We start from the raw sequence: 27,888 nt of genomic DNA, 5'->3' as shown, positions 1-27,888 counted from the left end.
TGATGAATAATAAGCAGTTGCTCCTTAACATGAAAAGCAGAGTCTACATAGGTTTCCTGAGGACACCATGAAAAGGAAGAGATTAGGAAAAAGGGATTCTTGCTTCCAAGATCATTTAGATTTTTTAAAATATTTTTTGAGAGAGAGAGAAAGAATCCCAAGCAGGATCTATGTTGTCAGTGCAGAGCCTGACACAGGGCTTCATCTCCTGAAACATGAGATCATGACCTGAGTCGAAATCAAGAGGCAGACGCTTAACCAACTGAGCCACCCAGGTGTCCCAAGATCATTTAGATTTATTTTCAGAAACTGTAACAGCCTGTAAATTTTTAGGAAGTGTAGTGTATCTAAAAGGAGAGAAAGATTTTTAAAAAACTATAAATTAGGGGCACCTGGGTGGCTCAGTCAGTTATTTGGCTCAGGTCATGATCTCATGGCTTGTGAATTTGAGTCCCACTTTGGGCTCTGTGCTGACAAGCTGCAAGCCTACAGCCTGCTTCAGATTGTGTCTCCCTCTCTCTCTGCCTCTCCCTGACTTGTGCTCTCTCAAAAATAAACATTAAAAAAAATAAATTTTAAATAAATTTAAAAAAAGCAGTTTTAAATTATCTATCACTGTAGCTGCAAAAGCTTCACCTTACATGAGAGAAGAAAATGGGCCTGAAAATGGACTCGAGTGCATGTTTTTTTAACACGAGAAAGAATATGCCTTGCCAGATAATCAGTACACACAGTAAAACCTTAGGTTATGAGTAACTTGTTCTGTGAGTGTTCTGCAAGACAAGCAAACCTTTCTAATAAATTTTAACTTGATAAACGAGCAATGTCTTGCAATATGAGTAGTATATGACAACAAATGTCATATGATCACCAACTGAGCCAATGTTTCTCCCTCTCCCCCTGCCTCTCTCGCTGTGGGTCTGTGGGTGATCACCAATGCAATGTCACATTTCTGCAAAATCCTCAAAAGGAGGCAAAAGCAAGTGTCATTGGCCAGGTTCCTTGTTCAAGTTGCACTAAAAGGAAAACAGTCCACTGAGCGATAGATAGCAGTGGTTCCATTAGTGATAGTGAAAGTCGCGCTACACAATAACCCTCTTCTCTCGTCTCCCTCATACCAGCCACGAAGGCTTTCAAAGGTAAGTGCAGGTTCATTTGTTTATTTTTCTTTATATTTTGTATTTTCTTTATTATTTTGTGTTATATTACAGTATTGTAGTCATTTTTATGTGAGTATTTTTGGGTTGTGGAACGAATCATCTGAGTTTCCATTATTTCTTGTGGGAGAATTTGCTTTGATATACAAGTACTTTGGATTACAAGAATGCTTTCGGAACAAATTATGCTTGTATACATATTAAAATATCTAAATTGATCTAAATTTACCAAGATAATATAAGCTTATCTTGTTTATCATATTCTATAAGATTTTAAACATAAATTCAGGTAACCAAAACAAAATGAATTTTTGTATAAAGAAATATACACATATACAAAGGACTTCCAGCCTGAACAAAATGGCTTTGACCCATTTTTCCCTACTCCTCTCTTAAGCACAACTATAAACTTTGGAAATAATGAGAGAAAACAAAAGAACTCTTAAAGGTGGTAAAAAGAAAGTTAACTAGTTGGGACCCGAGGACTGGAGAAACAACACAGGTCTGGGGTCTGGCATCCCCTCACCCAACCGAAGGATACTCAGACTCAGTATTTCCTGACTCCTGATCGAAAAATACAAGACAGGCCAGGTAAGGTCATTTCTCGTCAGAGTTCCAGAAGGAAGGGAGAAAGAACGTGGAGTTTAAAGAGTATTTTAAGAAGTAACATTTAAAAACATCCCAAATCTGGTGGAAGACATTAGCCTACAGATTCAAAAAGATGAGCTACCCCCAAACAGGGGTTAGTGAGTCCAAAGAAATCCATGCCCGGACACATCATAATTAAACTCTTAAAAATCTTGAAAGTGGCCGGAGAGAGAATACAGTACCTACAGAGAGAAAAGCAATTTTAATAACAGTGTATTGCTTATGTGAAGCTGCAGAGGCCAGAAAGAACTGGCCCAATATTTCTCAAGTATTAAAAGAACTGTCAATTACAAATTCTATATACAGTAAAACTATCCTTTAGGAAAAAAAGGGGAAATGAAACCATTCTCAGGGAAGGAAAACTAAAAGAATCTGTCACCAACAGCCTTCATCTTAAAGACTGGCTAAAGAAACTTCTTCAAATAGAAAGGACATGGGTTTTGGCCCAATATATTTTTCTATCACAACTAGTAACGCTCATTAATGGCTGCAAAAATTAAACAATCTTAAATTGAAGAAAATCACTGTGCCATATATCTGACAAATTATCTGGAAAAACAAAAGAGGGAAGTATTGTTTTGAGTCAATAAAAGAGAAAGCAATGGGTCTCAGAACCTGCAGAAGTCATGGGAACATGAGATCAACATTAATACCACAGGAATTTAAATTCTCCAAAATACATGGACACAAGGTGTCGCGTGAACATGAATGCAGACCTAGGAAACAATCAGATTCTCTCCTTTCCAGAGGGTAGCACAGTTCCTATTCACATATGTATTCCCAGATCCTAAATACACTTCAGGCAAGGGTGAGCAAGCAATACAGTATCTAAACAGCTACAAGAGGAAATGGCCATAGAACATATTTTAACATAGAGGGAAAACCAACTGGAGGTGGCTAGCAAATGCTTCCTCGTACCTCACCAAGGAGACTATAAAATAATGATAAAGGACAATTTGGTGAAACACGCGGCTTTCAAAATAGTGCTGATAAAGTCAAAGTAACATGGAAAGACGCCATACTTTGGAGGTGTTGCTGGACCTTTCTGACCTTATGTGCCTCTTCTGTAAGATGAAGGTAACATAGTGCATGATAGTTCTGGTTATTAAATAACAGAGTGTGAATAAAATAGGCTGCAGAAAGACTGGCCCATGGTAGGCACATAATAAATGACAGGTATGATTTATATTACAGCTCCATATAAAAATATGGGCTGTGATTTCTTCTAATAAGAATTGGGTCAACAGATTAGATGGGACAGGAGAAGAACACAGAGAAATGTGGCTGTTTTGGGATAATGGAATCATGGGTTAACTTTCATCCCTTTTTAGAATCTCATTTATTTGTACAATATAGGATTTGCAATGGCTTTATATAGCATGCCTTCTAGAGATGAGTGAAAATAATTAGCAATTTCTCACAAGTTTTTCTTCTATGTTTTGTTTGATTTTATCCTTTTTTCCCTCGAGAGAGAAAGGAATAATATGCCTCTGTCTCTCTGAGTGAGCGGGGGGCGGAGGGTGGTGGTGAAAATGTCCAATATTTCACAGGCACGCTATAGTTCGCGATGATTCCATACAGACACCTCGAACTGAACATTACTGGATTTTAAAGGGCAAAATTCACATGTGAGTCAAACATAAAGATATCTCTTTCCCTTTTGTCTCTGAAAGCGATGCTTCTGTCTTCACTGAATTAGGTGACTTTAGCCCTTGCTGTAAGTCAATTTGTCAAGTAGCTACAGCCTCCTTATCAGACATTGAGTCACTGTCCTTGAAAAAGTGGACTGAGTCACCTATTCTCAGATGAAAACAGCTTTAACTTGAAATTCCTCTGTGGCCGCGGACAGTGAACACGACTGTCGTAAACTGAGGCGCCCCTCCTGAAATCTGCATCTTCCCACAGGCACGGACAACGTGGCTTATTTGATCTTCAGATATGTGTGAATATGAAATCAGTATTAATGCACATAACCATACTACGTGAACAGAAAATAATTAGCGTCACGTAAAGGATTATTCTCAATGTACTACCATCAATCGCCACAGTCCTACCTTCCATATGGGCTGATGAGCTGTTCCACTGCCTCTACTATTTATGAAATTTTGGGGGGGCAAATCGGAAATTATTTCAAAACTAAAAGTTAAAAGAAACAAACAAGAGAAGTCATCCCCAGCTACCTCATATCCTCACCACCCTGCAAGATGCAAACGCTGGGATGTTTCCTGCCTCTCCTCCCCTTCGTCCTCCAACCTTTCCCTCTAAGCCCGAGAAGGAAGGAAGGGACAGCACTGCTATGCACGACGTCAGGAGCACCACCCGTGTGGTGGCTGAGGTTCCTGCACCTCTGGGCAGGAGGCTCTGGATGTGATTCCCCCGCTACGGACAGAGCCCAAGAGGCTCCCCAGCTGACCTGGCCCTGGGGGAAGTGCCCCGGGGTGGAGGAAGCAGTCCCACCCAGGAGCAGTTGCTAAACCCGAGTGTGCGTCCCAGCAAGAGGTTACTGTGACCCAGGACACGTACAAGGCTCTGAAGAAGGTCTGCCTAGTGAAGGGGAGAAGCAGGGCCTCCCCATCTGACCACACCGCCCCCCACCCCCCAAAAGCGTCCTTTTGAGTGAAAACACAGCCGTGACCTCCAGTGTCTTTCTCCACAAAACTAGTTTGTCCTCTGCTCTTTCCTCGCGCTGCTCTGTCTTTAGCACCTTAAGCAAACCTCAGAGGGGCACTAAATGTGTTTCTTGTCCCCCCACGTCCAAGCAGTCACCGGGCCCCTGGGATTAACTCCTTCAGCTCTCTTTACCCTCCTCTATCTTCACAGCCGGTACCAAGTTCAGGGCCAAGTTTGGGCAACCTGACCCCTGCTTTTGTCCCCTGCCTGGCACCCTCCAGTCTGTTGTTCGTGAAGAGGTCAGAGGGTCTCTCCTAAAAACGCATCTCTGATCACGCTGCTTCTCACGTCTCTCTCTCTCTCCCACGCGGTCTCCGCACCACCACGGTAAAGTGTGCACAGGACACTGGGGGCTCTGCTCGCTGAACTGAGTTCGGGAATCACCTCCTCAGAGCAGTCTCTCCTCACGGCCTCCAGGCAGGACGACTGCATGCCCTCCCCTGAACCCTACGCGCTGTGCAGACTCTTAACAGCAGCGTTAGAGCCTTCGGGGTACGGACTTCTTTGTGCGTGTATCTACGTGCTCCGCTGGATTGGGATCCCCACACGAACAGCGTACGTTTACCTGGACCGGAGTTAGAGACACACACATACCATCCCATTTAGTCTTCACACATCCACGCATTATGTCCGTTTTACAGACGAGGAAACTGAGGTTGTGAGAGGTTTAGTAACTTCTCCAAGGCCACAGAGCGAGTGAGTGGTAAAACTGGGATCTGAATGCAGTTTTGTGTGAAGTGCCCAAACGCTTTACTGCTAACTGTCTGGTCTCTTGTCTATCCCCAGAGTATACAGGGAATGGTGCATAAACCATGCCGGAAGAATCTTCGATGAGTATTTCACAGACCACGGTTACTAGGCATGGCATTTTTCAGCATGTTTTAATTGAGCAGCAAAGAACATACGCAGTGCTCTGTGCTGAGCCAGGGAAAAATGCTACTAGATGAAGCAATGCTTTCTGTTTTCTGAATCAAGCTCCTCATTCCCCTTGCCTAGTCACACTCAACCCAGGCAGTCACAAGCAGAAAGACAAGATGAACAGAACACTCTTGACATGGTGCAATGCTACCCAGACGTTAGAGCTGAGTATCTTTCCCTGGCAGATGGGAAGAAGTGTGGTAAAGGGCCAAGAAGACAGGCATTGACATCAGACAGAACCAGGTTCAAACTCCAGTACGACCGTTCACAAGCTGGGTGACCTTAATAGGTTATGTGGCCTCATCTCAAACAGAGACTGGTAACGACTTTGCAAGCTGTTCTAAAGAGTACACGCAGTAATGTGCACTTAATACACATTCCTCAGTCCCATCTTCTTCCCTTGACGATGCCCATGACAAGAAGGAATATCTTTTAAGGAAAGGAGCCCTAAGTCATCAAGAGAGGACTTCCGAGGTGTCCAAATAGTTGCAGAACCCAGTAACACTGACGCTCTCTCAACCTGAAAAGGCACATCAAGCTCTATTAGAACATTTCAGATCTCTTGCTTCTGTCCAGGCAAACATGCTTGTGAATCATTTGCTTCCATACGAGAAGCAGCCGGCTGGTCAGAAATCACTGGGAGCAAAGTACAGCAAATTAATACAAAACAGTATCAGTCTAAAGGCACCAGGCCACTCTGTAAGGAAACCTTTCCATTATTCCAAGGAAATCATTTTGCTTCTACATAAGCGGGAAGCAGCATGGTCTGAGCCTTCATCATTCACGGCAAGAACAGCAGATTGAAGCTCAGGGGTCCTGGCCTTGCCATTTTAAAGGTGACCTTAGATAAGTTTTTAAAAATTGAATATTCATTTATTCAGCAGATATCTACTGAGTGTCCTTAAGATCCATGTTCTCATGTTATTTATATTCTAATGGAAGAAGAAAGACATCATATAATAGAATGACAGGCAGAAGGACCGGCAGGGAGAAGTCAACAGATACTGGTGATCAGAAGAAAACCAAGAGCTTGTGAAATTGATCGTGACTGGGGCCTGATTTAGGATGCAGTATTTTAGAAATGGTGACATTTAAGCTAAAATCAGAGGAAGTAACTTCTTGTTTCTGGACAGCATGTCCTTTTCTATAAAATGTGACTTTGGAATTGGCATGCTTTTGAAAGTCTCCTCTGGTTCCAGGAATCGGTTTCCATGGCTAGCAAAGATATATTACATGTACGGGTAATTCACATGTGTGGGATATATTATATGTGTGTGGGCACATAGGCACATATATTTTTAACATCAAATCTTATCCTATACTTGATTAAGCAAACCATTTAGGGCAGGGAGTCTTAGCTTTGAAGACATTTAAGGTGACAGTAAATTCTTTGTAAGAAACTAAATCTAGCTTTGCATCCTGAAGCTGTTCCACTGGTCTTGGTCTGATAAAGAAGTGTGTATTTTGTTAATGTTTTGGCAAAACAAAGCCAAACTGGCCTTTGACCAGAGGAGTTAATATGTCCTTGCATGTTTCAAAGTAGGCAAAATGCATGAATTTGTAATAAGATTAGGAGTTTCCTTAAACTAATTTTTCTAGTGATCACTTACAACCACAAATCCAGACAGATCGAAATTTTAAAAGGTGAAACTCTAAGCCACATGTCCCTTTTTTTTTTTTTTTTTCAACGTTTATTTATTTTTGGGACAGAGAGAGACAGAGCTTGAACGGGGGAGGGGCAGAGAGAGAGGGAGACACAGAATCGGAAACAGGCTCCAGGCTCTGAGCCATCAGCCCAGAGCCTGACGCGGGGCTCGAACTCCCGGACCGCGAGATCGTGACCTGGCTGAAGTCGGACGCTTAACCGACTGCGCCACCCAGGCGCCCCCACATGTCCCTTTTTATACAAAAACAGAAAAAACAATAAGGTGAAGGGGTATGGAATCTTTTAAGGAAACATCAGTATTTTGACCCATATTTTTCATGCACCAGTTAACCAGAAAATTACAAAACCTGAAAAACTCAGATAAATTATACCAGGGGAATTAATACAATACATTCCTCCCTTCCCCCTCCTTAAGTCTTCCCCCTTCCTTCTCTCCTGTACTCCATGCTGGGGTACTTTTCTGGAATGGAAAAGGAGGCCTCTCAAGCTGTTGAAAAATGAGGGCCTCTGAATTTTTAATTCTGTTAACTAATCATTAGAAAACTAGGAATTGCTGTCTCTCTGAGAACCAGTGAGGTAGCAGGCTCCACAGATTCTGCGTTTAATCTTGCAGGAGCTGGCTGGTTTCCCGGCAACACATTGATTTGTAGGGCCACTACTTTGGGCACCTCGAGGATAATTAAATATTAAGTCCCTCTTTGATGTATGCAAAGTCTGCCTAAGAGGATTACCAGCCACAGCGAAGGTAGCAGTCCTACATTTTCTGGTAATTGAACGTTGCAATATCATTATCTATTCTTATCTTTGCTCTGTAAGAATCTGCCTCTACCCTTAATATTACCTTCGAGAACAGAGAAAGGGGTAGGGAGTGGAGAAAACGAGAGCCTGCGTAATCAACATTTTGGGGTCTTCTAGGTGTTTGGGATATGGAGATGAAGAAGACTCTAATGTGTGTGGAAGAAAGAAGAGTGAGCAAACCATCCTCTGTCTCCTCCAGCTCAAGGTTCCATTTTGCACACCAAGAAGGCAAGGCTCACGGTTTAGGAATCTTTTCCAAGATGATGAAGCAATGGAGGTGGGAGGGTGGCCAAGATATAGGCTTCTGAAGGATTTGTGCACCAGCACCCCGATCTTTCTACTGCTCGAGTGAAAGGTAAAACAGTTTTTTAAAAACAATAATGGAGACGGCTTCAGATTTGAACTAGGAGTGTACTTCTGTAACACTCTACAAGTTGCGGTTATTCCCACTGTGAAGCCACAATTTTTCCACATTCGCTTTCCATGTAGCAGTTATTTACAATAATAAACAGAGTGCCCTGGCCAAATATGCTTGCCCTCCGAAACAGATTTCACACAGCAATGCCAGACTGACACAGAATACTTAATTTTTATAGGAGGAGGAGATACTCACTGATTTGATTTATTTTGGAAGACTATAGATGAGTGACATAATTAAACTATGGTAGTTTTGTTATTTCCACTACCAAATACTTTAAAGAAACTCAGCTCAATAGCTTCAAAGAACAGGGAAATTGCTCTTATATGAGGACAAAGTAAGAGGGAGAGAACTGAAGAGGGGTAAGGAGGCACGGGACGAGTTTTACTGGAGTCAGGGGCGTTGGGAGAGAGGTTTTCTAAGGGCCTGAAAAAGTTTTCGCCACCAGAGCAAACAGTGGTGAAATGAGACTCTCCGTACACACTGTGCAAAGGACAGAAACCAGACTGCGCTCAGTGAAATGCTCAGGTCAATTTAGAAAAGTACACGGAAAAGGAATCTTAACAAAAGGCTGAGCTCCCTTAAATCCTGTATTTGGAAAAAGTTTTGCTATAACAAAATTAAAATCTCAGAAATATCCAGAAATCACTGAAATCATATAAAAGATGGTATACCTTTTATACCTTGTTCTCTGGGTAACTGGAAAGTTAAGAAAAGCTTAAAAGAAGAAATCATGGTTATACTCCTACTATTTCTGAAGCATTTTGGCCCAAATACGAAAGTGTGTGTTCTACTGTTTCAACATGACAGGTAAGATAGATGTTTTCCCTTTCCCTGGCCTCCACGTTGTTTGGTAATATTTTTGGTATATTGATCTGACATAACGCGAAGTGAGGCTCCAACCGGAGAAAACGGCCTCATCGTTCTGCCAGGCTTCAGCCAACAGCGAAGACGAAACTGAGCAAGGTTGAGCACTTGAAAAATGGAGGTTCTGTCAGAAAAGTACCTAACAGTAGGGGCGTTCATTTGTTTCAGAATGAGTCAGAATCCAAGATTCCACGTGGCAAAAATAATATGACCTAATTTTGAGTTTAACTCAAGAGATGCTACGTGAACCTTCCTGTCGCTAAAAACAAGCATACTTCTAACGTCTACTGTGCCGGAGACCTGGAATATATTTTGTAGCCTATTGCATCTGTGTTCATAGACCACTCTTTAAAAAGACTGTTAGTGATCCCTTCATGTAATGCAAGGCAACATGTTGAGACTAAGTATGTTGGTAAGGTCATGGGGCTTCAGAAAGAGTATTATTCAGATACCAGTGACTTTTAATACAACCCATTTCAGGAATTTGGCAAGATTAAGAGAATACCTGATAATCTATCTCTTCTGAATCTCAAATTCTCTAATTCTAAAGAATACATAAGAGTAATTACCCATTTCTCTCATGTAGGAAAATAAGAATACTTAAAATAATAACTGTGAAGTTCTGAGATGAGTCTCAAGATATTCTTAATATCTGATGCATTTTTTAAAAGAAAAATTCATTGTTCTTTCGATGTGGTAATAAGGACATAAACATTAATTAGAAAGCGAAGTTTTAAAATTAGAAGGTACATTGAGTTGCAGTCAGACTTCCAGGAAAGTCTCTTGCAGAGTAGATTATGTGGGAAGCCTTATTTTTTTGGCGTATGGTCTGCAGGCTGATGCACTTGACTGAGATTACTGATCCTTACATCCTATGTCTTTAGGCTGCATCAATTTAGAGTTTGAGCCAAACTTCAATGGCTACCGTATTTCTTTGATTTAGGAATCAGTATTCTCATTTACTCAATCAACAAGTATTTGAGCTCCCAATGTGTGCCCAGCATACTTAGGGGAATTCAAAAGACAATATATCCTCCAGGGCTTCTGAATTTTCCACAGTAGTGGGGAGACAAGATAATAATAATAACAACAATAATAATCATTATAATTATAATTATTATATATAATAATTATATACATGATTATATATTTATAATCATAAAATATATATAATTATATATAATAATAATTATTATTATTACATAGCTAAAGCTCAAATGTGTGGAATTCAAGGTTTAATTAAGTTTGAAGTGGTCAGGGAAGGTTCCAGAGAGATGGCAGACCAAGTGAGTCTTGAAGGATGAGTGGAGAAACTAAGATCTTGTGTGTGCCTACGTTGTCGATATAGGGACAGAAGAGAGAGGAGGGCACCTGCCTGTCTGGGTAGAGTATGAAAAAAGTGAATTAGCTAAACTGCACACTGAGTTTCCATTTAGATCCGCATTTCTCCAGGGACAGGGAGAGTTGCGATAATTAACGGATACTGTCAAGAATCCTGACTATATCCTCTGAAGAGAAAAATGCCACACACATGTGAAGTCAATGAGACATCACTCCAGCAACTATGCACTTTCAAACACATGGAAAAATCCAAACCAATTCAATCCAATCCAATCCAATCCAAACGTATTTAACTACTAAACAGCTGGACTGAGGAACACAGTGGAAAGTCTGCATTACCAAGCTGATTATTCCCTGGAAGGTGGTTTAAAGTAATTGAGAAATAACCTCCAATTATTTTTAATAGGGAAAGCATGCAAAAACCAGTCGGACGCTCCCTTACCTGTCTCTGGGGCCAAGCGGCTTTGAGAATGGCTTCCGTTCGAAAGAACACAAGGAGCTTGCCATCCTCCTCAGTCAGGTTAAATGACTGTCCCAGAATCTGCAGCACCTGAATGCGGGGCCTCACGGGCCAGGTGTCGTCAGCACAGAAAGGCCGCAGCCACACCAGCAGGTCCTCAGAGGAAACCAGGTCTTCCCTGAAGGGCAAAACCAAGGGTTAGGCAAAAACTCCTAAACCTTCTTTAAAAAAAATTCCAGTAACCCAATATAGTGATTGAGCCAAAGACTTGTTTGTTGGGTGACCTTGCCTTTTTCCTATTGAGAAGAGAAATTGAGGTTCTTCTTTTTTTTTTTTTTTTTAATTTTTTTTAATGTTTATTGAGAAAGACAGAGACAGAGACACAGACAGAGACTGAGTGTGAGCAGGGGAGGGGCAGAGAGAGGGAGACACAGAATCCAAAGCAGGCTCCAGGCTCTGGGCTGTCAGCACAGAGACCGACGTGGGGCTCGAACCCACGAGCCGTGAGATCATGAACTGAGCCGAAGTTGGACGCTTACCTGACTGAGCCACCCAGGTGCCCCGAGAAATTTAGGTTCTAAATGACTTAAAGAAACCATATTAGGTATTTAAAAACTATGTAAAATGAATGTAGTTTTTACATATTTTACAGTATCATATTGAGTTACATAAAGCAGATGAAAAATAACCATGTTCTTAGCTACTCTATTTCTTATGAAAAGCTTAATAAGTATGTATTTCTATTAATGCTACTAACAGAGGTAGGCATCATTCTAAGTAATTTTAGGTAAACTAGTTTATCTAAACTAGCTGACAATACCTATGCAAAATCATTATTATAAATATTCCATTTTATTTAAATTTTTTTTCCATTTGCAGAGATAACTGACATAACATCATATAAGTTTAAGGTGAATAATATAATGGTTTGATATATGTATATTGTGGAATGATTATTAATAATAAGTTAACATCCATTACCTGACATAGTTACAAAATTTTTTCTCGAGATTAGCATTTTTAAGATCTACTCTTTTAATAACCTTCAAATATATAATATTGTTAACTGTAGTCCTTATGCTGTACATGTACATTCCTTTTTATAGATGAGGAAATAGCCTTTAAGGAAAGGCTATGATATGCCCACACACATCTAGAATAGCCCAATATGACCCCAAAGTCCATGTTCTTTCTACACTTTTCTCTCTGATAGAATTTCAATACAGGGTTAGAGTATCAAGTTTTCTACTAAAGATGAAATATGAATGCATGGTTGTTAAAGACCTGGGAAGTCTGAAAGGCTTCAGAGAAGGGAATATTTGTACGACTTTCTATCCAGTGCTGGAATCTATTCCTTTGTAAACCCAAATGGGCCATCTCAGGAAAACAACTCCTTTGATGATGATGTCAAAGAATTACTATTGATTACGGTTAAGAGGCCTCGTATAGATACCTCACGTGCACAACAGCCCCGGAGAGCAGTGCTACAGCACTGAATCATACAGGTTTTGCTGTAACGACATCCTTATGAGGCTTCCAGCAATATATCACCAAGTCCCAAATTCCACGACCCAACAAGACCACAGGATATTTTTTAAAATTCTACAATACCACTGAGTGTTTCTGTTACTACACATTCTATAGTACACTTGTCAGTACAGTTTCATGGAAATTCAAATTAAAAAACAATTCATCATTTGTATTTAGGAATAAAAGAAATTCTAAAACACCATGGACAAGTGGCTTAAGCATTTTCTAAATCTACGAAGTCATTTGTTAGTTTTCACTATGTGAGCCCTTGACATGTATCAAAAACGGCAAAATCGGGGTGCAAGAGAAGTAGATTTCTTGGAAATCTATGTGCAAAGTGAGCAGATGGTATCATGTGGGGGAAAAACATTTTGGGGAAACGTGATGGACCTGTGAGCCCTGGCCCCACCATGTGCTAACAACTCTAGATAAAAACCATGAATGTCATCATTCCCATTTTATAGTTAGGTACCAGAGGTCCTGAAAGTCTGTCTCTTGGGAGTCTGTGAAATCAAGATAATGTATAGAACGTACTTAGCCACAGTACATGGCACAGAGGAAGTACTTAATAAATAGTAAGCATCATCTGCATAACGATCATTATGATTATTATCAGTATCATGAAAGCACCAGCTTGTGCATGATGACACAGGGATGAAAATTATAGGATTCCTGCCTTCAAAGATCTAACAATGGTCCAGAAAGATTTTAAAAGTGACTACTATTCAAATTACTAATATATGTAAATATGAACAATCATTTTGGAGGAACAGAGAGTAGGGCCAGGGAAGGCTTCACCGAGGTCGTGGCATTGGAACGGGATCATAAAGGTCAAGTGGGCTACGTGTCAATGGCAAGGTGAGAAAATATCATCCAGATCGAGAGAACAGCAAGAAAAAAGAACCAAGGATTTCCAAGGACAGAGCACGTTCAGGGAGCAATGCAAGTGAGCGGTAAAAGAGAGGAGAGAGCTAAGGCAGCACAGGCCTCCTCACCTGGGTAACCGAGAGCACGCACCCCCGGCCGCAAAAGCAGTGCAGCTTCCTGCTTTGACAGCACAGGATCTGCAGCTGTTAGGCTCACATTCAGCTCCCAGAATCCCCTCTTCCTGACAGCGTGCCAGTGACCGGGAAGTCACTTAATGGCTCTGAGCCTCAGTTCCTCATTAGTAACTTGGAGAGAAGTACAACCCCTTACTTTTGAAGCTTTTGAGAATTAAACAAATATGTAAGTAATAAATTTCAAGCACATAATACATTATCAGACCTATAACTAAGTGCTCTGATTAACTGGCAACCATTATTACTGAGGCCAATATTTGAACTTGGACTCTCTTACTGCCATTATTAATGACTACACGACGCTCCTGAACCAAATAGGGGATATGTTCCAGAACACTGTGGCAGCTGATTAAAATTATTCAGATACTGATGTGATATAGAAAGATTATTATAATGTTTTCCAAGTCAAACTGAGTTCGATTCCATTTACATTAGAGGTTATCATGCAGTTGATAATACTTGATATTTTGGAGGAATCTGCTTTAACTGTGGGTTGACAGTTCAAACACATAATGAAGTCGGCAAAATTCATCCCCGGAACAGAAATGCTGTGTTCTGGAAGCACCGTGTTCCAAATGAACTTCACTGTATGTCCACGTGAATACTGGTGTTCAATAAGACCACACAGAAACGAAGGGCAGCTCTATAGGAGAGCTACCCAAGGACATGGCCTGGACGCTATCTCCCAAAGACATCAACTGCAAAATGGTTAACATTTTAATTTCAATCTGAGTTTTTAAAATCCGTAGTCAGTCACTCTCATGACTCATCAAATACATCTACACACGTACAGAGAAAGAGCAGGATTTTTGATAAAATGGTAACAAATTGGCAAATCAAGGAGAAGTGTACATAGGTATTATTTTTTTCTATCCTTACAATTTTTCTGTGGGTTTGAAATGTTTGAAGTAAATAGGTGGGTGAAAAATAACCAATTATGACTTTTATAATGTCAAAAAAAAAAAAGACTGAGAAGAAGGAAAATGATTCCATTTTTAGAGTATCTTATGAAGGCAAGGAGAGGATTTAATGAGCTTAAGAATAAAAAGAACATTATTTCAAAACATTTTTACTTTATTATGAAAGTCATACAAATGTTTTTAAAAAGTTATAAACAGATAAAAGAAAAAACTGCTCATAGTTTCACTGCAAATACATAGACATTTTCCACCTTTTTCTCTATAATGAGTATTTTCTGGGGAGGAGGTTTTTATACTGCACAGAGTAACTTACTACTCTATTTAAAGAAAAATTAACTACTAAAGGAAACACGTTCATACAATCGGTTTGGGATCAAAAAACAAAGAATCCTCTGAAATAGCTCTATTAACGGAGAAGGACAGCAGCAGCAACAAGAACAACAAAAATATACTCGCCAAACGATTAGTTCTATAGTGGAGCATGACAGGATACTCACAAAAGGAAGGGAACTGTCAACAAACAAAAGCAATTATTGAATCAAAGCAAAAAGACAGATTTTGAGAAAATTAGTAAGCCAATCCTTGGTAAAAGAATTTTCAGATTCTGCATGGCATACTCATACGAGGAGAACTCAACCTTGCACTTAAACAGTTAAAGTACATGAAAAGACATGGCAAACACAAAAAGCACTTTACATAATCTTGATGCACTACACAGAATAAGATTACCGTTCTCATTTGAGAATGGGGGAAGGAAAGATACTGCATTCAAACAGGAAAAACACAGACCACTGTGATTTCTTGTAAACATGAATGTCACAGAATCTGAATGCCTAAAGGGAACAGAGGGTCACTTTGTTGAATCTTCTATATTTGAGTTACAAACTGGCAGCCAAATTTGTGTGTTGCCTTGCACGGCATACGACAATGTTCCAAAATTTAAACATTTTACAGAAAAATCAAGATTTTCCAGTTCCTTTTCCCGGCCTCCCCCCAGTTTTACTGAGATACTAGCGACATACATACGGAGCTAAGTCTAAAGGTGTAGAGCATAACGATTTGACTTACGTGTACTGTGAAATGATTACACAGTAAGTTAACATCCATCACCTCATTGAGATTTAACAAAAAAGGGGGGCGCCTGGGTGGCTCAGTCGGTTAAGCGTCTGACTTCGGCTCGGGTCGTGATCTCACGGTTCGTGAGTTCGAGCCCCGCATCGGGCTCTATGCTGACAGCTGGGAGCCTGGAGCCTGCTTCGGATTCTGTGACTCCCTCTCTCTCTGCCCCTCCCCCTGCTCGCACCCTGTCTCTGTCTCTCCCAAAAATAAATAAAACGTTAAAAAAAAAATTAAAAAAAAAAAAAACAAACTTTTTTCTTGTGAGGAGATCTCTTCGGATCTATTCTCCTAACAACCCAGCCCCTCTTGAAAAGCTGAAAGAAGAGGCCAAGCGGGCTGCTGTTCCCTTTAGACAAGGCGTGTGTGAGCTCCCGTGCCCCTCAGCCTCCACCACCCCCAACCTCTCCTCAAGCCCAGCCCGCCTTGCTCATGTCCGTTACCTGCCTGGCCTCAGTGGGAAATGAATGTGCAAACCCTGATCTGTAAAATTCTAGGTGAGGTTAAAGAGGGAGGGAGGAGGGGCGAGCAAGTAAACGTAAGTAAGCGAACAGTGAGAGACACCAACACTCATATTCTAAGTAGGTCCCTTGACTCAAGTAACTGACCCACACACCACGCACACTTTGCTCCCTGCATACAGAGCTGGGTGGGGTGGACGCTCCCCAGTGTAGTACCTTCTGTTTACTGGCTCCCATGAAATAACTGGGGCACCCGGCAAGGAACAAGAGAGAACTGCAAATAAATGAATGCAGGGACACATCAATGGTATTGCAGGAGTGTAGAAAGAAGTGTGACTTTTCTTCAAATAATTAACAGAATTAAATTCTATGAAAAGTTCCTGCAAATGAAATCATTTCGACGTGCATACAATTCCAATCTCAAGTCTGAACTTTTGACAAATACTAAGAACCTCTTTGTGGCTGCTCTTGAATGTATGCAACCCAGAATCTCTTCCTCAGGTTCATTTATCAGTAAAAACCTGGGTGCATCTCACTCTAATGAGGCAGGAATGACAGCTATGAAGTCTTAAGCAGAACCTGAGCTGGCCTCGAGAAAGACCGCAGTGGGAGAGTGGATCCGCCGTGCTGCCCGTTGACCAGGGCTGCTGGCAGGGCTCAGCGTCGCGGCACACGATGTTCATGCTTTGGGGGCACTCGGCGAACATCTGATGATTTACTCTGTCCCACAGAGCACGAAGACTAAGAAGAAATCAGATTCTATTTGCTTTAGTGGGCTTTCTTTCTCTTTTTTTGCCTTTCATTTTCTGTGCTTAAAAATACTGTGAAATCGCTAGGTAATACCAAAGCGCTCAATGCAGTCTGAATATCTGATGCTGCTGAGTATACATGAAGCTTTTACACAGCTGAAGCTGGACTGTGATCGAGGAGCAATTTAAACAAACAAATAAAATCTTCTAAAATATTCCAATACTTTTGGAGGAAATCTTTCTTCCTTTTTGAGTAGCGTGCAGAGGAATTCCTCATTAATTATCTGTTTTCTGAGTGGATTTATTTCTGCACGTCCTTTTGAGAATCACTAATATGCCGGTTCACACCCGTGGGTCATTCCTGTTAGGAAACTGTTTAAAGGTATGCGAAGGCAGGGAACAGAAGAGGGAATGAGGCCAAGGCAGAGAGAAGTAGACAGAAAAGGCGAGAAAACTGAGGGAGGTAACGCCTGAAGACCTTGCTACCTGAAGTTCAGTCCCTGGACGGAGGAGCATTTGGGAGCTGGTTACAAATGTAGAATTTCAGGCCCCACCCAGACCTACTCTAGTAAAGTCTGTATTTTAATAAGACCCGCAGGCAATTCAGGGCATGATGGCATTTGAGAGGTGCTACCTCACTCACTGTCCATTGCAGGCTCTTTAATGTCAGAAGCAGATGAGATATGGTGACAGAAATTCATAGCATGTCGTTAGCTGGGCGACCCCGGAAAAATAACAAAACCTGTCTGAGCATCATTTCCTAATCTATAAAATGGAGACAACAATAATAGGATAGGGTGGTTGTAAGGATTTGGTGAGTTGCTGAGAGCCATTCCGGAGATCTTGCCACTGACTGATAGATGCTTGTTAGTTTTTTGTTTTTTTTTTTTTAATTTTTTTTTAACGTTTATTTATTTTTGAGACAGAGAGAGACAGAGCATGAACGGGGGAGGGGCAGAGAGAGAGGGAGACACAGAATCGGAAGCAGGCTCCAGGCTCTGAGCCATCAGCCCAGAGCCCGACACGGGGCTCGAACTCACGGACCGCGAGATCGTGACCTGAGCTGAAGTCGGACGCTCAACCGACTGAGCCACACAGGCGCCCCAGTTTTTTGTTTTTAAACGCATGATGATATTTTCTTAATTCCGGGTTTAGCAAATATATTGTTTTAGAAAAATATTATTTTAGTTATTGGAGGCTTTTAAAATCCATTTTTCTTAAGCAATCTAATCAATTAATTCTTAAACAGGAAATTTGGATTCTATTCTTAAAATATGTTATAGGCATACATAAAAAATGGGAGAAAACATACTCATCAATTTAATGTGCACGAGCCTCTCAATAATTAATTACCCTAAACTCGTCTTCAATTGTAGAGGTTGTACAAGATTTTTGACACTATTTCAAATTCTTACGATATTCCCCCCTGATGTCCGGAGGCAAGAATGTGGTGAAACTGGAAAGGAAGTCTGTCTGTCCCGACACTCCACTGGTGGCCTGTCTGGGTGTGGTGGCTGTGGTGGCTGACACTTAGCACAGGCGAAAGAGGAGGGAAAGAGGGCTTTACGAATGGGGCAGAAGCTGCGGGTCAATGGCAAATCATACTTGTACCAACATAAGGAGTCAAAGGAGGACGTACCCATGACGCCATAAAACCCAACACGTGGTGGTAGCCATGACTCTCCGTATGCGGTCTGCCCGCCAGGACACTATGGGATGGCGTATGCCTAACCTAAGAGCACGTGAATGTGTGTGACAGCTGACAGTGTGCGGAGAAAGAGGTGACTGGCTCTCTAAACATGCCATGGAGGGCAGTGGATGTTCAAGTTTGGGGGCGGGGACCGAGGGAGGCTCATGGTATGTCCCTGAAATACCCAGGCCTGGTGTGGCCTCCTGGGGGTCAGGCAGTCAGGTCAGGCTAAGTAGTGAGCGACTGAGAGGGTTACTTCGAAAGGGTCCAAGTCCCCATGTCGCTCCAAAGACCCCACTGAGAGCTACGTGGAAAGGAGGGACTCCCCCATGTGACGCCGCTGGGCAGAGTTTTGGGAAGAGAAGAAGCCAAGGATTTGGGTTTAAAATCCTTGTGGATCCAAAAACTACTTGTCAGGAATAAAAGTTATGACTTTGTCTTTCTTCTTCTTCTTCTTTTTTAAGAAAAAAGAAATTGTTCACTGAAGTTTTTCTGTTGAGAAGACTTTGTTATTCTGTGTCTCTGGAATAAAAAAAGTAAGACCTCGTTCTGTTTCTCCATTCCCCGGTGTCTTCCTCTTTGGAAATCAAAGCTAAAAGAAAAAAAAATAGTCTGTATGCAAGACACCCGAGTTGGATTCCTGTGTATCTGTGGCCGGAAACCCACTAAGAAAAATACTGCCTTCTGATCCCTCTGGGACGTGTCCCCTGGAAGGGGCTTAGTGCCCTTCCAGATCCCTGTCATCCCGCGAGGCCAGGCTCCGGGGGTCCTGCCCTGAGAGCAGCTGTGCTCTGACAGGAGCAGCCAGGCAGGTGCGAGAAGCGCACGTCTGGAAGGGGGCTGAGGGTCTCCCACGCGGCGTCTCTGCTCTGCCGCATCTGCAACGGTTCTGGTAGTTTCCTCAGCCCGGAGTACCGTCACGCTCCTCCTCGTCCTCACAGACTCACATTTCACAGACCAGGCCCAATGTGGCCCCTCGCGTATCCTGCTCTGACCTCCCCAGGCAGAATAAACTGCTCCCTCTACTGTGCTCTCCGTCCAGCACCTGCCCCTCCAGTGTGCTAACCAGGGCTGGGGGAGGGGCACGGGGGCTCGTCGCCCCTGCAACACTGAGCTTCTGAGGTTGGGGGTTATTTCCTCCCCGTATCTTACTCCTCGTGACTCAGCACATGGTGCACATGTAGGTCATCTCATTTCTCTTTAGAACGAGAGGCAAATCGGCCCCTGCCGTGGCTTCCTTCTTACTCAAAGACCCACGAGCAAAGGGGATCAGAACAAGCGTGTGAGGCAAAAGGCTGAGTCGGCAGAGGGCCCTGACTGCCGTGTTTTCCCACTTTGACCAGTACGGCTTATCCTCTGTCTTCCACTCAAACCTCGGGCACAGAGCAATGCATGGAAATAGGCTGCAAAGGCATCTGAGAGCCGAATTACGACTCAGAGCCTGGCTGGGATCCTGGTTCCCAGGACTGGATCCCAGGATCCTACGACTGGGGGCAAGGCCTCCTCCGAAAATGGCAACAGCATACGCACCCATCAGAAATAATACTCAGGGAAGCTACAAAGACCAATGGGAAGACTCACAATAGCAAGCAAATAAGAAAAGAACAGGAAGTGTTTATATGTTTTGATTGAAGCTATATAAAAATACATCTGTACCTGCACAATAACTAGAAGGTAATGTACAAATAAAAACAATTACAATACTCAATGAACTATGAGGAGTTTTTGCAAATATTTCTTCATTGTTATTATTATATATTTCCTATTAAAAAAAAAACGGAGGGGCGCCTGGGTAGCTCAGTCAGTTAAGCATCCGACTCTTGATCTCAGCTCAGACCTTAATTTCAGGGTTCTGAGTTCAAGCCCCACACTGGGAAACCTATAGGAAGGAAAGGAAAGGAGAGGGGAGGGGAGGGGAGGGGAGGGGAAGGGAGGGGAGGGGAGGGGAGGGGAGAAAAATGAAAACTGAGAAGAAAACTGAGGGGCGCCTGGCTGGCTCAGTCAGTAGAGCATATAACTCTTGATCTCAGGTTTGTGAGTTCAAGTGCCATATTGGATAGAGAGATTTTGTTAAAACAAACAAAAACAACATAAAAAAAGGAATTGGGGCCCGGCCTTACAGGGATGACATGAGTAAAAGCCACAGGAAAGATGTCTGTAAACTCTGGTGAATATATAACCACCCACTTGATGCTGTTAACCCTGTCACTGCCACTGGACCTAAATGAAAAATTCTTTCTAAAAATGGCATTAGAGACACACATCTTTCTAGACTCATAAAACCTGTACACTCATAGTCCTCCGACAAGACAGACCTAACATATATAAAGCTCTCAGAAATATATAAACATTCTAGAAATTTCCATACTTTACTCACTCCAGCTAACCTCTCGGAGATGTGAACCCCTCTCTCCTAAGAAGCTCAGAGCAGCTCCCCCTCCTGGCCTCACTCAAGAGGTGGCGAGAAGAAACCATACTCTCCCTGCAGAGGGGGCTCTGGAGAGAAGGGGGGTGTCCTGCTGGAGCTGAGGAGTGAGAGGGCAGCTGCGAATCTGTGTCTCCAGATGGAGAGCCTCCGTAGTGACAAAGTTCTCAGCAATTCCTTCCGAAAACACCTGGGAAGACTGCTTCCTCTCGGCAGTTTCATCAATATGGATATTCACAATAATTCTAAGATCCTGCGGAGTGCCACGAAGCGAGACACGTGAGCCGTTCTAGGCTTACCCCTTGTCCACACTGGCATGGACGGCTGCGACAACACCTTCCAGGACCTGGAGGGGGTCCCTGGGCCCACCGAGCTCAGCGCTGCCTCCGCTGTGAAGGGAGAGAGAAAGAACTGGTTCAGAAGGGGGCTCCGGGCTCAGCAAGCAGCACGGCATTCGCACTCGGAGCCCGGCTGGGCTGTGGCAGTGCACGCTGCCGTCTCCCAGCCACGCGGGCTGCGTGTGGTCTGCGAGGGCACCGAGCCCTATACGACGTGCCAAAGGTGTGGAAACGAAACGCCTTCTGCCTTTAAGACGCTCACGGTCTCATATGTGCTTGTTTTGCTGGCAAGAAAATACAATCTACCTGCCTTCTGTCCTCCAGAAAACAGTCAATGGACATTATTATACGTGTGCATTAAATACATAATCATCCAAATTCTCCAGCTGGACTTTAAAAAACCCTAATATTTACGTGACACTCACTACGCACAAGACACCGTTGAATGCTGTACGCACATGTACCATTTAATCCCCAACAGCCCACAAGGTAGGTACTACTATTATGCCCATTTTACGAGTGTATATATCTGAGACTCTAGTAAATTTTGAAAAAAAGCAACAGAAGACAAGTTTTAGCTGAGTGTTCTGAATAATTTCAGCGGTAGGACTTAAATCAACTGCTGGATTCAGTTCTTTACACGCCTTTGTTGTTTCATATCTACCAAATTCTACTAACTTCCTAAAAGGTGAACGTTATGGATGTTGTCAGTAGCAATTTCTTTTCCTTTGAAAAGGAGGTAGCTGAACTTCTGAAGTTCCCTCTCCTCCCACTACTGAAAGATTTAATTCACATTTATTGAATATCTTCTGTGTGCTAAGCATAACGTTTATTAGGTGAGAACCAAATCTTAGTAAGTGGAGCTGGGTGCAGGGAAGGAGAGAGAAGTGTAATTTCTGCCACAATTTTATAAGGGTAAAAATATCACATATTTTCATTATCTACAAAAATGGGCAATTTTTAGGAAATAAATTCATCAAAGCACCGATTTTTCAAAATGTTTTGTTTTTGTGAGGCTCATCTATATTTTGATTTAAGAAACACTAAAAAGATAGCTATGAATCAAAAGGTGCAAAATGTGACCAACAAGTATCTGTCATCAATGAAAAGAGGAAAGGGGCACCTGGGTGGCTCAGTCAGTTAAGCATCTGACTTCGACTCAGATCATGACCTCGAGGTCTGTGAGTTTGAGTCCTGTGTCGGGCTCTGTGCTGACAGCTCAGAGCCTGGAGCCTGCTTCTGATTCTGTGTCTCCCTCTCTCTCTGCCCCTCCCCTTCTCGTGCTCTGTCTCTCTCAAAAATAAATAAACATTAAAAAAAGAAAAAAGAAAAGAAAACAGGAAAGTGGGCGGCTCTTATAACCACCACCACCACCAAAACATAATAAGCTAATAACAGAACACTGCTTTATTACCTTGACATTTGTTATTTCTTACAAAGTGTTATATTTTATTTCTCTATCTCTATCTCTGTCTCTCTCTAAAAATTACCAGATACCTCAGATCATTATAAGGTGAAAACTGTATGAGGCTGGGGTAATTAAACTGATAAAGGCTCATTTGATTTCAGTTCAGCTGTGGAAAACTGACATGCATTTAATCAAAAAGTTCCTCAAGAGCAATGCAGAATTACAAAGAATGCTTAAAAGGAGAATACATTAAACACAACCAAATCTTTCAGCCTAATTGCATTATTCACAGAAAGCACTTCATGCCTCATTCTTCTTTTAGCTTAACTTTCCCCCTTTTCTAACCCTCCCGGATGCATTCCCACGAAGACACTCGCATACTGACATAAAGCTAGAATTTCTCAATTGTTGGTTTCAGGCCATTAACTGCAGGTAAGTAAAACTCTAAGAGACTTAACAGATGTCTAACTTCTTCAGTATACGATTAACCTTGCCTTGTGTATACTTCGAAAGAAGCTTCTGGGAGCCATTTTGCAAGCTCTGAAAAGAAGTGTGAGTAGAAAAGTCAGGATGTGTACATCCACCGGGGGTCGCATGATGACCTGACATTTAGCTACCTGCTAATCTTGGCCCTTCCCTTACTTCAAGAATTATTTGGGGATGGGGATGATGGCGGGAGTGGGGGGGAGCGACAAGAGGGTCTAACCAGAAGTTAATTTCAGGGTGGGTTACACACAATACCAATGGGGAAACATTTTCATGGTTCTCCACTCTTGAGATATTTTAAGACACAAGACTTTGAGAAATCTGATAATAACCTCTCACTTTTATGAAGTACTTCCTAGTGAATAAGATGCCTCTACATCCATGATCGTATTTTTACCTTCGTGACTGTGAAACAAGTGCCATTACTGGCAAACTATCGCCTCGGCTTTCCGGGGACTCTTTTCTGGCTTACCTCAGGGCAGAAACTATTCTCCTCACTGCATTCTGTACTACATCTTTGGGCGAGATGTCGAGAGGGCCCACAGCCACCTGCAGCAGCTTCTGGATCATTCTCAGAGGCAGGCCATCTAGACACATGGCCACAGCTTGATCGTGAACTTTCCCCTTCTCTGATCGGGACAGATCATACAGGCGACTGTATTTCTGCAGCGCTTCCTGAAAAGATAAGGGGCACAACACCTAAACATCAAGTAGAAATAAGGTGTGGCCACATGTACAGAGTGAAGCAGATTTAGACGACTCTCAAACCCAACACACTCGAACTACAAAGGCCACACGGAAGGAGATGTAGTGGTTTTCAAGAGCTTGGGCTTCCCGGACACCAGGCTGGAGCACAAATCCTTGCTTTTTTGCATTTATTAGTTGATGAGCCTTCGGGACCTGCAAAATGAGGATGATGACAGAGATTCTTGGGAAGAGAGGGTGTTGTGAATGTTACGTGAGATCATATAAGAGCCAGACCTTTAGCACAATGTCAGACACAAAGTGAAACTCATGAAGTCTGAGTTTCTTGATTATTATTACTGTGATTATTATTATAACCACATAACAGCTCTGATCTGCACAAACCCAGGTAGTACACGTGTGTTACCTAATTTAATGCTTAGAGTGAGCCTGCAAAGAGTTTTAATTAGCTCCGTTTTACCAAAAAGTAAATTGAAAACCAAAGATGTTAAGTAACATGCCCAAAGGCACACGGGGATGTTCAGGGGGACTAGGATCAGAATCCAAAAGACTACATCTCCCCACCCCCATGCCACACAGCCTGCCCCTCTTCGATAATATCTGTAAAAATTAATGTGACAACAAATAATTTATGAAATGGGCCACAAACTACTATTTTTCATCACACCAAATGTGGTCACTTAGTGTTTAGAATGCTTTCCAGGTTCTTTATAAGCTTCTCGGGTAACCAAGAATGCACTGTTTTGCTTTTCAGAACCACCATGTAAAAATCCGTTAACTGGACAGTTGATGATACTGAAGAAATACTGTTCATGTTTTGATTGTGATAATGTTGCAGTGGTTGTGTTCACATGTATCCTTTGAGAAAAAAGATAAGGAAATATTTACGGATAAAATGAAATGATGACCGGGATTTTCTTGAAAATAATCCACAGGAGTGGGGAGAGGGTAGGGGAGGTAGGCATGAGATGACGGGTCACATTCTGATGACTGTTGATGCTGGGAGTTGGGCGCATGACATTTCGTTTTACTCTTCTCCCCACTGTGAGACTTCTGATAACAGAAAACGCCCGTGAGTTCAACAGAACAGTTACTCAGGTCCCTGCTGAGCAAGAGGGAACTGAGGCGTCACAGGATAAAAACCTCGAGTTTAGACCGCGCTAACCTAGGGTGTGAGGGATCTTCTTTCACTGGGTGTAGAATTAAAGAGGTGAAAGTTAAAGCCTGAACTCAAAAGGGACAAATGTATGGGGATAAAGGTTATTTCCAGTGTTTGCTATGAGAGGAACTCTAATAAAATCAAATAGGGTCCAATTTAGGAACCAGAAGAGTATCCTATTATGGACCATCCACGGTCTGACTGAATAGCATTTGCAAGCAGTCATTTGGTACCTTTAAATCTCAGCCTATTTGAAACAAACAGCTGTTTTTGTTAATAACCTCCCCCCACCCCCGGCCCCATAGACGTGATTCAAGTCACTGAAAGATAATACTTGTTCCAAGGACAGTAATGACAATTCTCCAGATTTGAATATAGCATACTTAATTAAAAAACTAAGCAAGACAAGTATGTACATTTTTATACTAATCAGCATAATCATTTTAACTTGGAGGAATTCAAATTTTACCCTAGTTCTTATAATTATGGATTACAGTTCTCTACATGTCAGTAGGATAAAATCAAGATCGGAAAAGCTGATCCGTTCCCTGCAAAGGCTTCTATCTGGCTTGCACATCATTTAATGTTATTCATTAGGCAGGCGAATAGCACTGAAAAATACAAAATGAAATAAAACTGCTATCAAACTTTTGAATTCTGCTCATTATCTTTTCCACGAGGGTTTGCATTTATGCGTCTCCTACACATTTTGAAATCTTCCATTTGTTCATTATCTGAACTGCTCTCCACTGACCGATCTTTCTAGTCAGGAATATTTCTTTACAAGCCAAGAATACGATTCAATCAATATGTAAGGTTTTAGAAAAATAAAAGAGGAGATTAGTGGCCACTTACAGGTTCATTTACCGTAACATTAATGGGGCAAATGAAATATTGCTTATATATCTAAACATTGTTTTTACCTATATGAATCCATTTACTTATTGATCTGTCAACTTCTCAGTTATGGAAAAGAACAGCTTAAACTCCCTCGGCTGTAACAATACAGAAGAAAAACTAGAAAAGCTACAGAGGGTTCCCCTGTGTTGTCCTAACACCCTGTCCTAACTGCCTCAAGAATCATCCTGGGCAGGGGGCTCCTGACTCTCACGAGAGTATTTTCTGAGACACCATGAGGGTCTCAACTAGAAACCATGTAGGAACAATTGTATCAGCCAAAAAAAAAAAAAAATGCATATCGATAAAATTATGTTGGAAACAGAAAACATAAACAGGATGGGGCGTATAATTAAAAAAAATCTGAAGCAGGCATGGATGGCTCTTTCTGGACTTTTTGGAAAATTCAGGGGAAAAAAAATCTATCATTTTTCAGTTGGAGAGCAAAACACCTACCGGCTAGAAGCAGGGCTTGCAAACGACCTCCCCATCCTTTCTCAGCCTCAGTGACCACTCCCTCCCCCAGGCACCCATCCTGGGCCATACGCCCCGGGTGCCCGTCCCCCACCCCAACCACCTTCTGTCCCTCAATCCCGTTAAGTGGCCCCAAATCCTCTTCAAAGAACTGCAAACCTGCAAATGGGAGTCCACAATCAAGAGGTGATGAAGAGGCTAGAGGATAAAGGGTTGAGGGACATTTGCCAGGACATCTGCAAGACTGAAACCCCTATCAACACCACTAATACGGCTCTAAAGGATGAATGTAAGCCCTACTGAGGTTGCCAGAGGGAGTGAGCATGGAGAAGTTTTCCCTTCATTACCTGCTCACTATTCCTCAGAGAAACAAGGAAGCTGTGGTTGAGGGTTTCCAGGTGAGCAAGTGATTTCTCCAGATGGCCCCGGGCATCCGCATAGGTGATTTTAGAGTCACTAGCTTCTTGAATGTCGTCTTCTGAACTTCTTTTCCGCGGCTTCTCAATAAAATGCTGGACTGCCTGGACAGCCTTTCTAGTCATCTCTTTGCGTGCTTCCACGGACAGCTTCAACACAAAAAGGTATTGAACGGCAGTGAGACAAACCGGCCCTGCGTTTGCATTCAATACGGTATTAATAAGGTGTATTTAATAAGGTATTAGCGAAGTAAAGAGAACAAGAGTGAAACGTTGACATACAACTTTAATTGGTGTCTAGGACTTTTGTTGCATTAGTTTTTCTTCTGTGAGGAGAACAACAGTGAGGTGCCATATGCACTATTAAGGTAGTAAATCCAGATTTTTTTTTAATGCTAAAATGCAAAAGTAGGTGGTGTTATGATGAAACTAGCATTCAGATAGATTACTGGTTACAATGCAGAAATGAGGAGTCATTTCTACAGTTACAATTCCCAGTTTCAATCATTTATTACAAGGAAATGATTAAAAAGAAGAAAATTGTATAGGCATAATGATTTCAACTGGAATAATACTCTAAAATAAAGTCTCAAAAGCAACCTAATTGCCTGATAATAACAGAAATGGTAACTAACTTATGATAAATTACTAGATAGAACATTATGCAGCCGTTAAAATTAGATATAAAATCAGTATTAGCAATTTGGAAAGTGCTTAACATAAAATGTTGAATTTTAGGAATCAGAAATCATAAAACTGTCTATACCACGCTCGTATTAAAATCCGAACGAAACCTGTACGGCTGAACAGAAATACATACACACACACACAGACAGACGCCAGTGACTGTTATGTTAGGGTTATGAGCAATTTTGTTCTCAATTTTGTCAATTTTCTATACTAATGTATTCATTCAATTACTCACCAAGTATTTGAGTTGTGACACGCGAAAGTCACTTTCTTAGGTATGCACGAGTTGTCTTTTTCTCATAATATTAAAAATATTAAGCTTGCTTGGCCTCAAGTCTAAACGTAACCCATCTTGACGGACGCACCACAGACTGGTGAGCCACGCTGGGCTTTTTGAGGCCCCGCTGATTTGCGCTGTTT

General features: G+C 42.0%; 1 protein-coding gene and 1 long non-coding RNA gene across 6 annotated transcripts in view; one reads left to right on the top strand and one right to left on the bottom strand.

Annotated features, from left to right (window-relative positions):
• Positions 1 to 27,888, bottom strand: part of NBAS (NBAS subunit of NRZ tethering complex) — a 360,511-nt gene that overhangs the window by 25,304 nt on the left and 307,319 nt on the right. For all 5 annotated transcript variants that reach the window (XM_045447679.1, XM_045447678.1, XM_045447677.1 and 2 more), the window contains 4 exons: positions 26,710 to 26,928; positions 23,600 to 23,802; positions 21,195 to 21,284; positions 10,926 to 11,121 (listed from right to left, as the gene is read on the bottom strand). In XM_045447679.1, coding sequence (XP_045303635.1) covers positions 10,926 to 11,121; positions 21,195 to 21,284; positions 23,600 to 23,802; positions 26,710 to 26,928 — 708 coding nt within the window. The remainder of the gene's footprint in view (positions 1 to 10,925; positions 11,122 to 21,194; positions 21,285 to 23,599; positions 23,803 to 26,709; positions 26,929 to 27,888) is intronic.
• LOC123581554 lies at positions 894 to 19,063 on the top strand. The gene is made up of 3 exons (XR_006703814.1): positions 894 to 1,139; positions 7,975 to 8,212; positions 18,935 to 19,063. It is a non-coding gene; the product is annotated as an uncharacterized LOC123581554 (long non-coding RNA).

This window comes from Leopardus geoffroyi, chromosome A3, assembly GCF_018350155.1.
Source record: "Leopardus geoffroyi isolate Oge1 chromosome A3, O.geoffroyi_Oge1_pat1.0, whole genome shotgun sequence".
NCBI lineage: Eukaryota > Metazoa > Chordata > Mammalia > Carnivora > Felidae > Leopardus > Leopardus geoffroyi.
The sequence above is the reverse complement of the archived record's forward strand: the minus strand, read 5'-3'. Positions and strand labels throughout refer to the sequence as shown.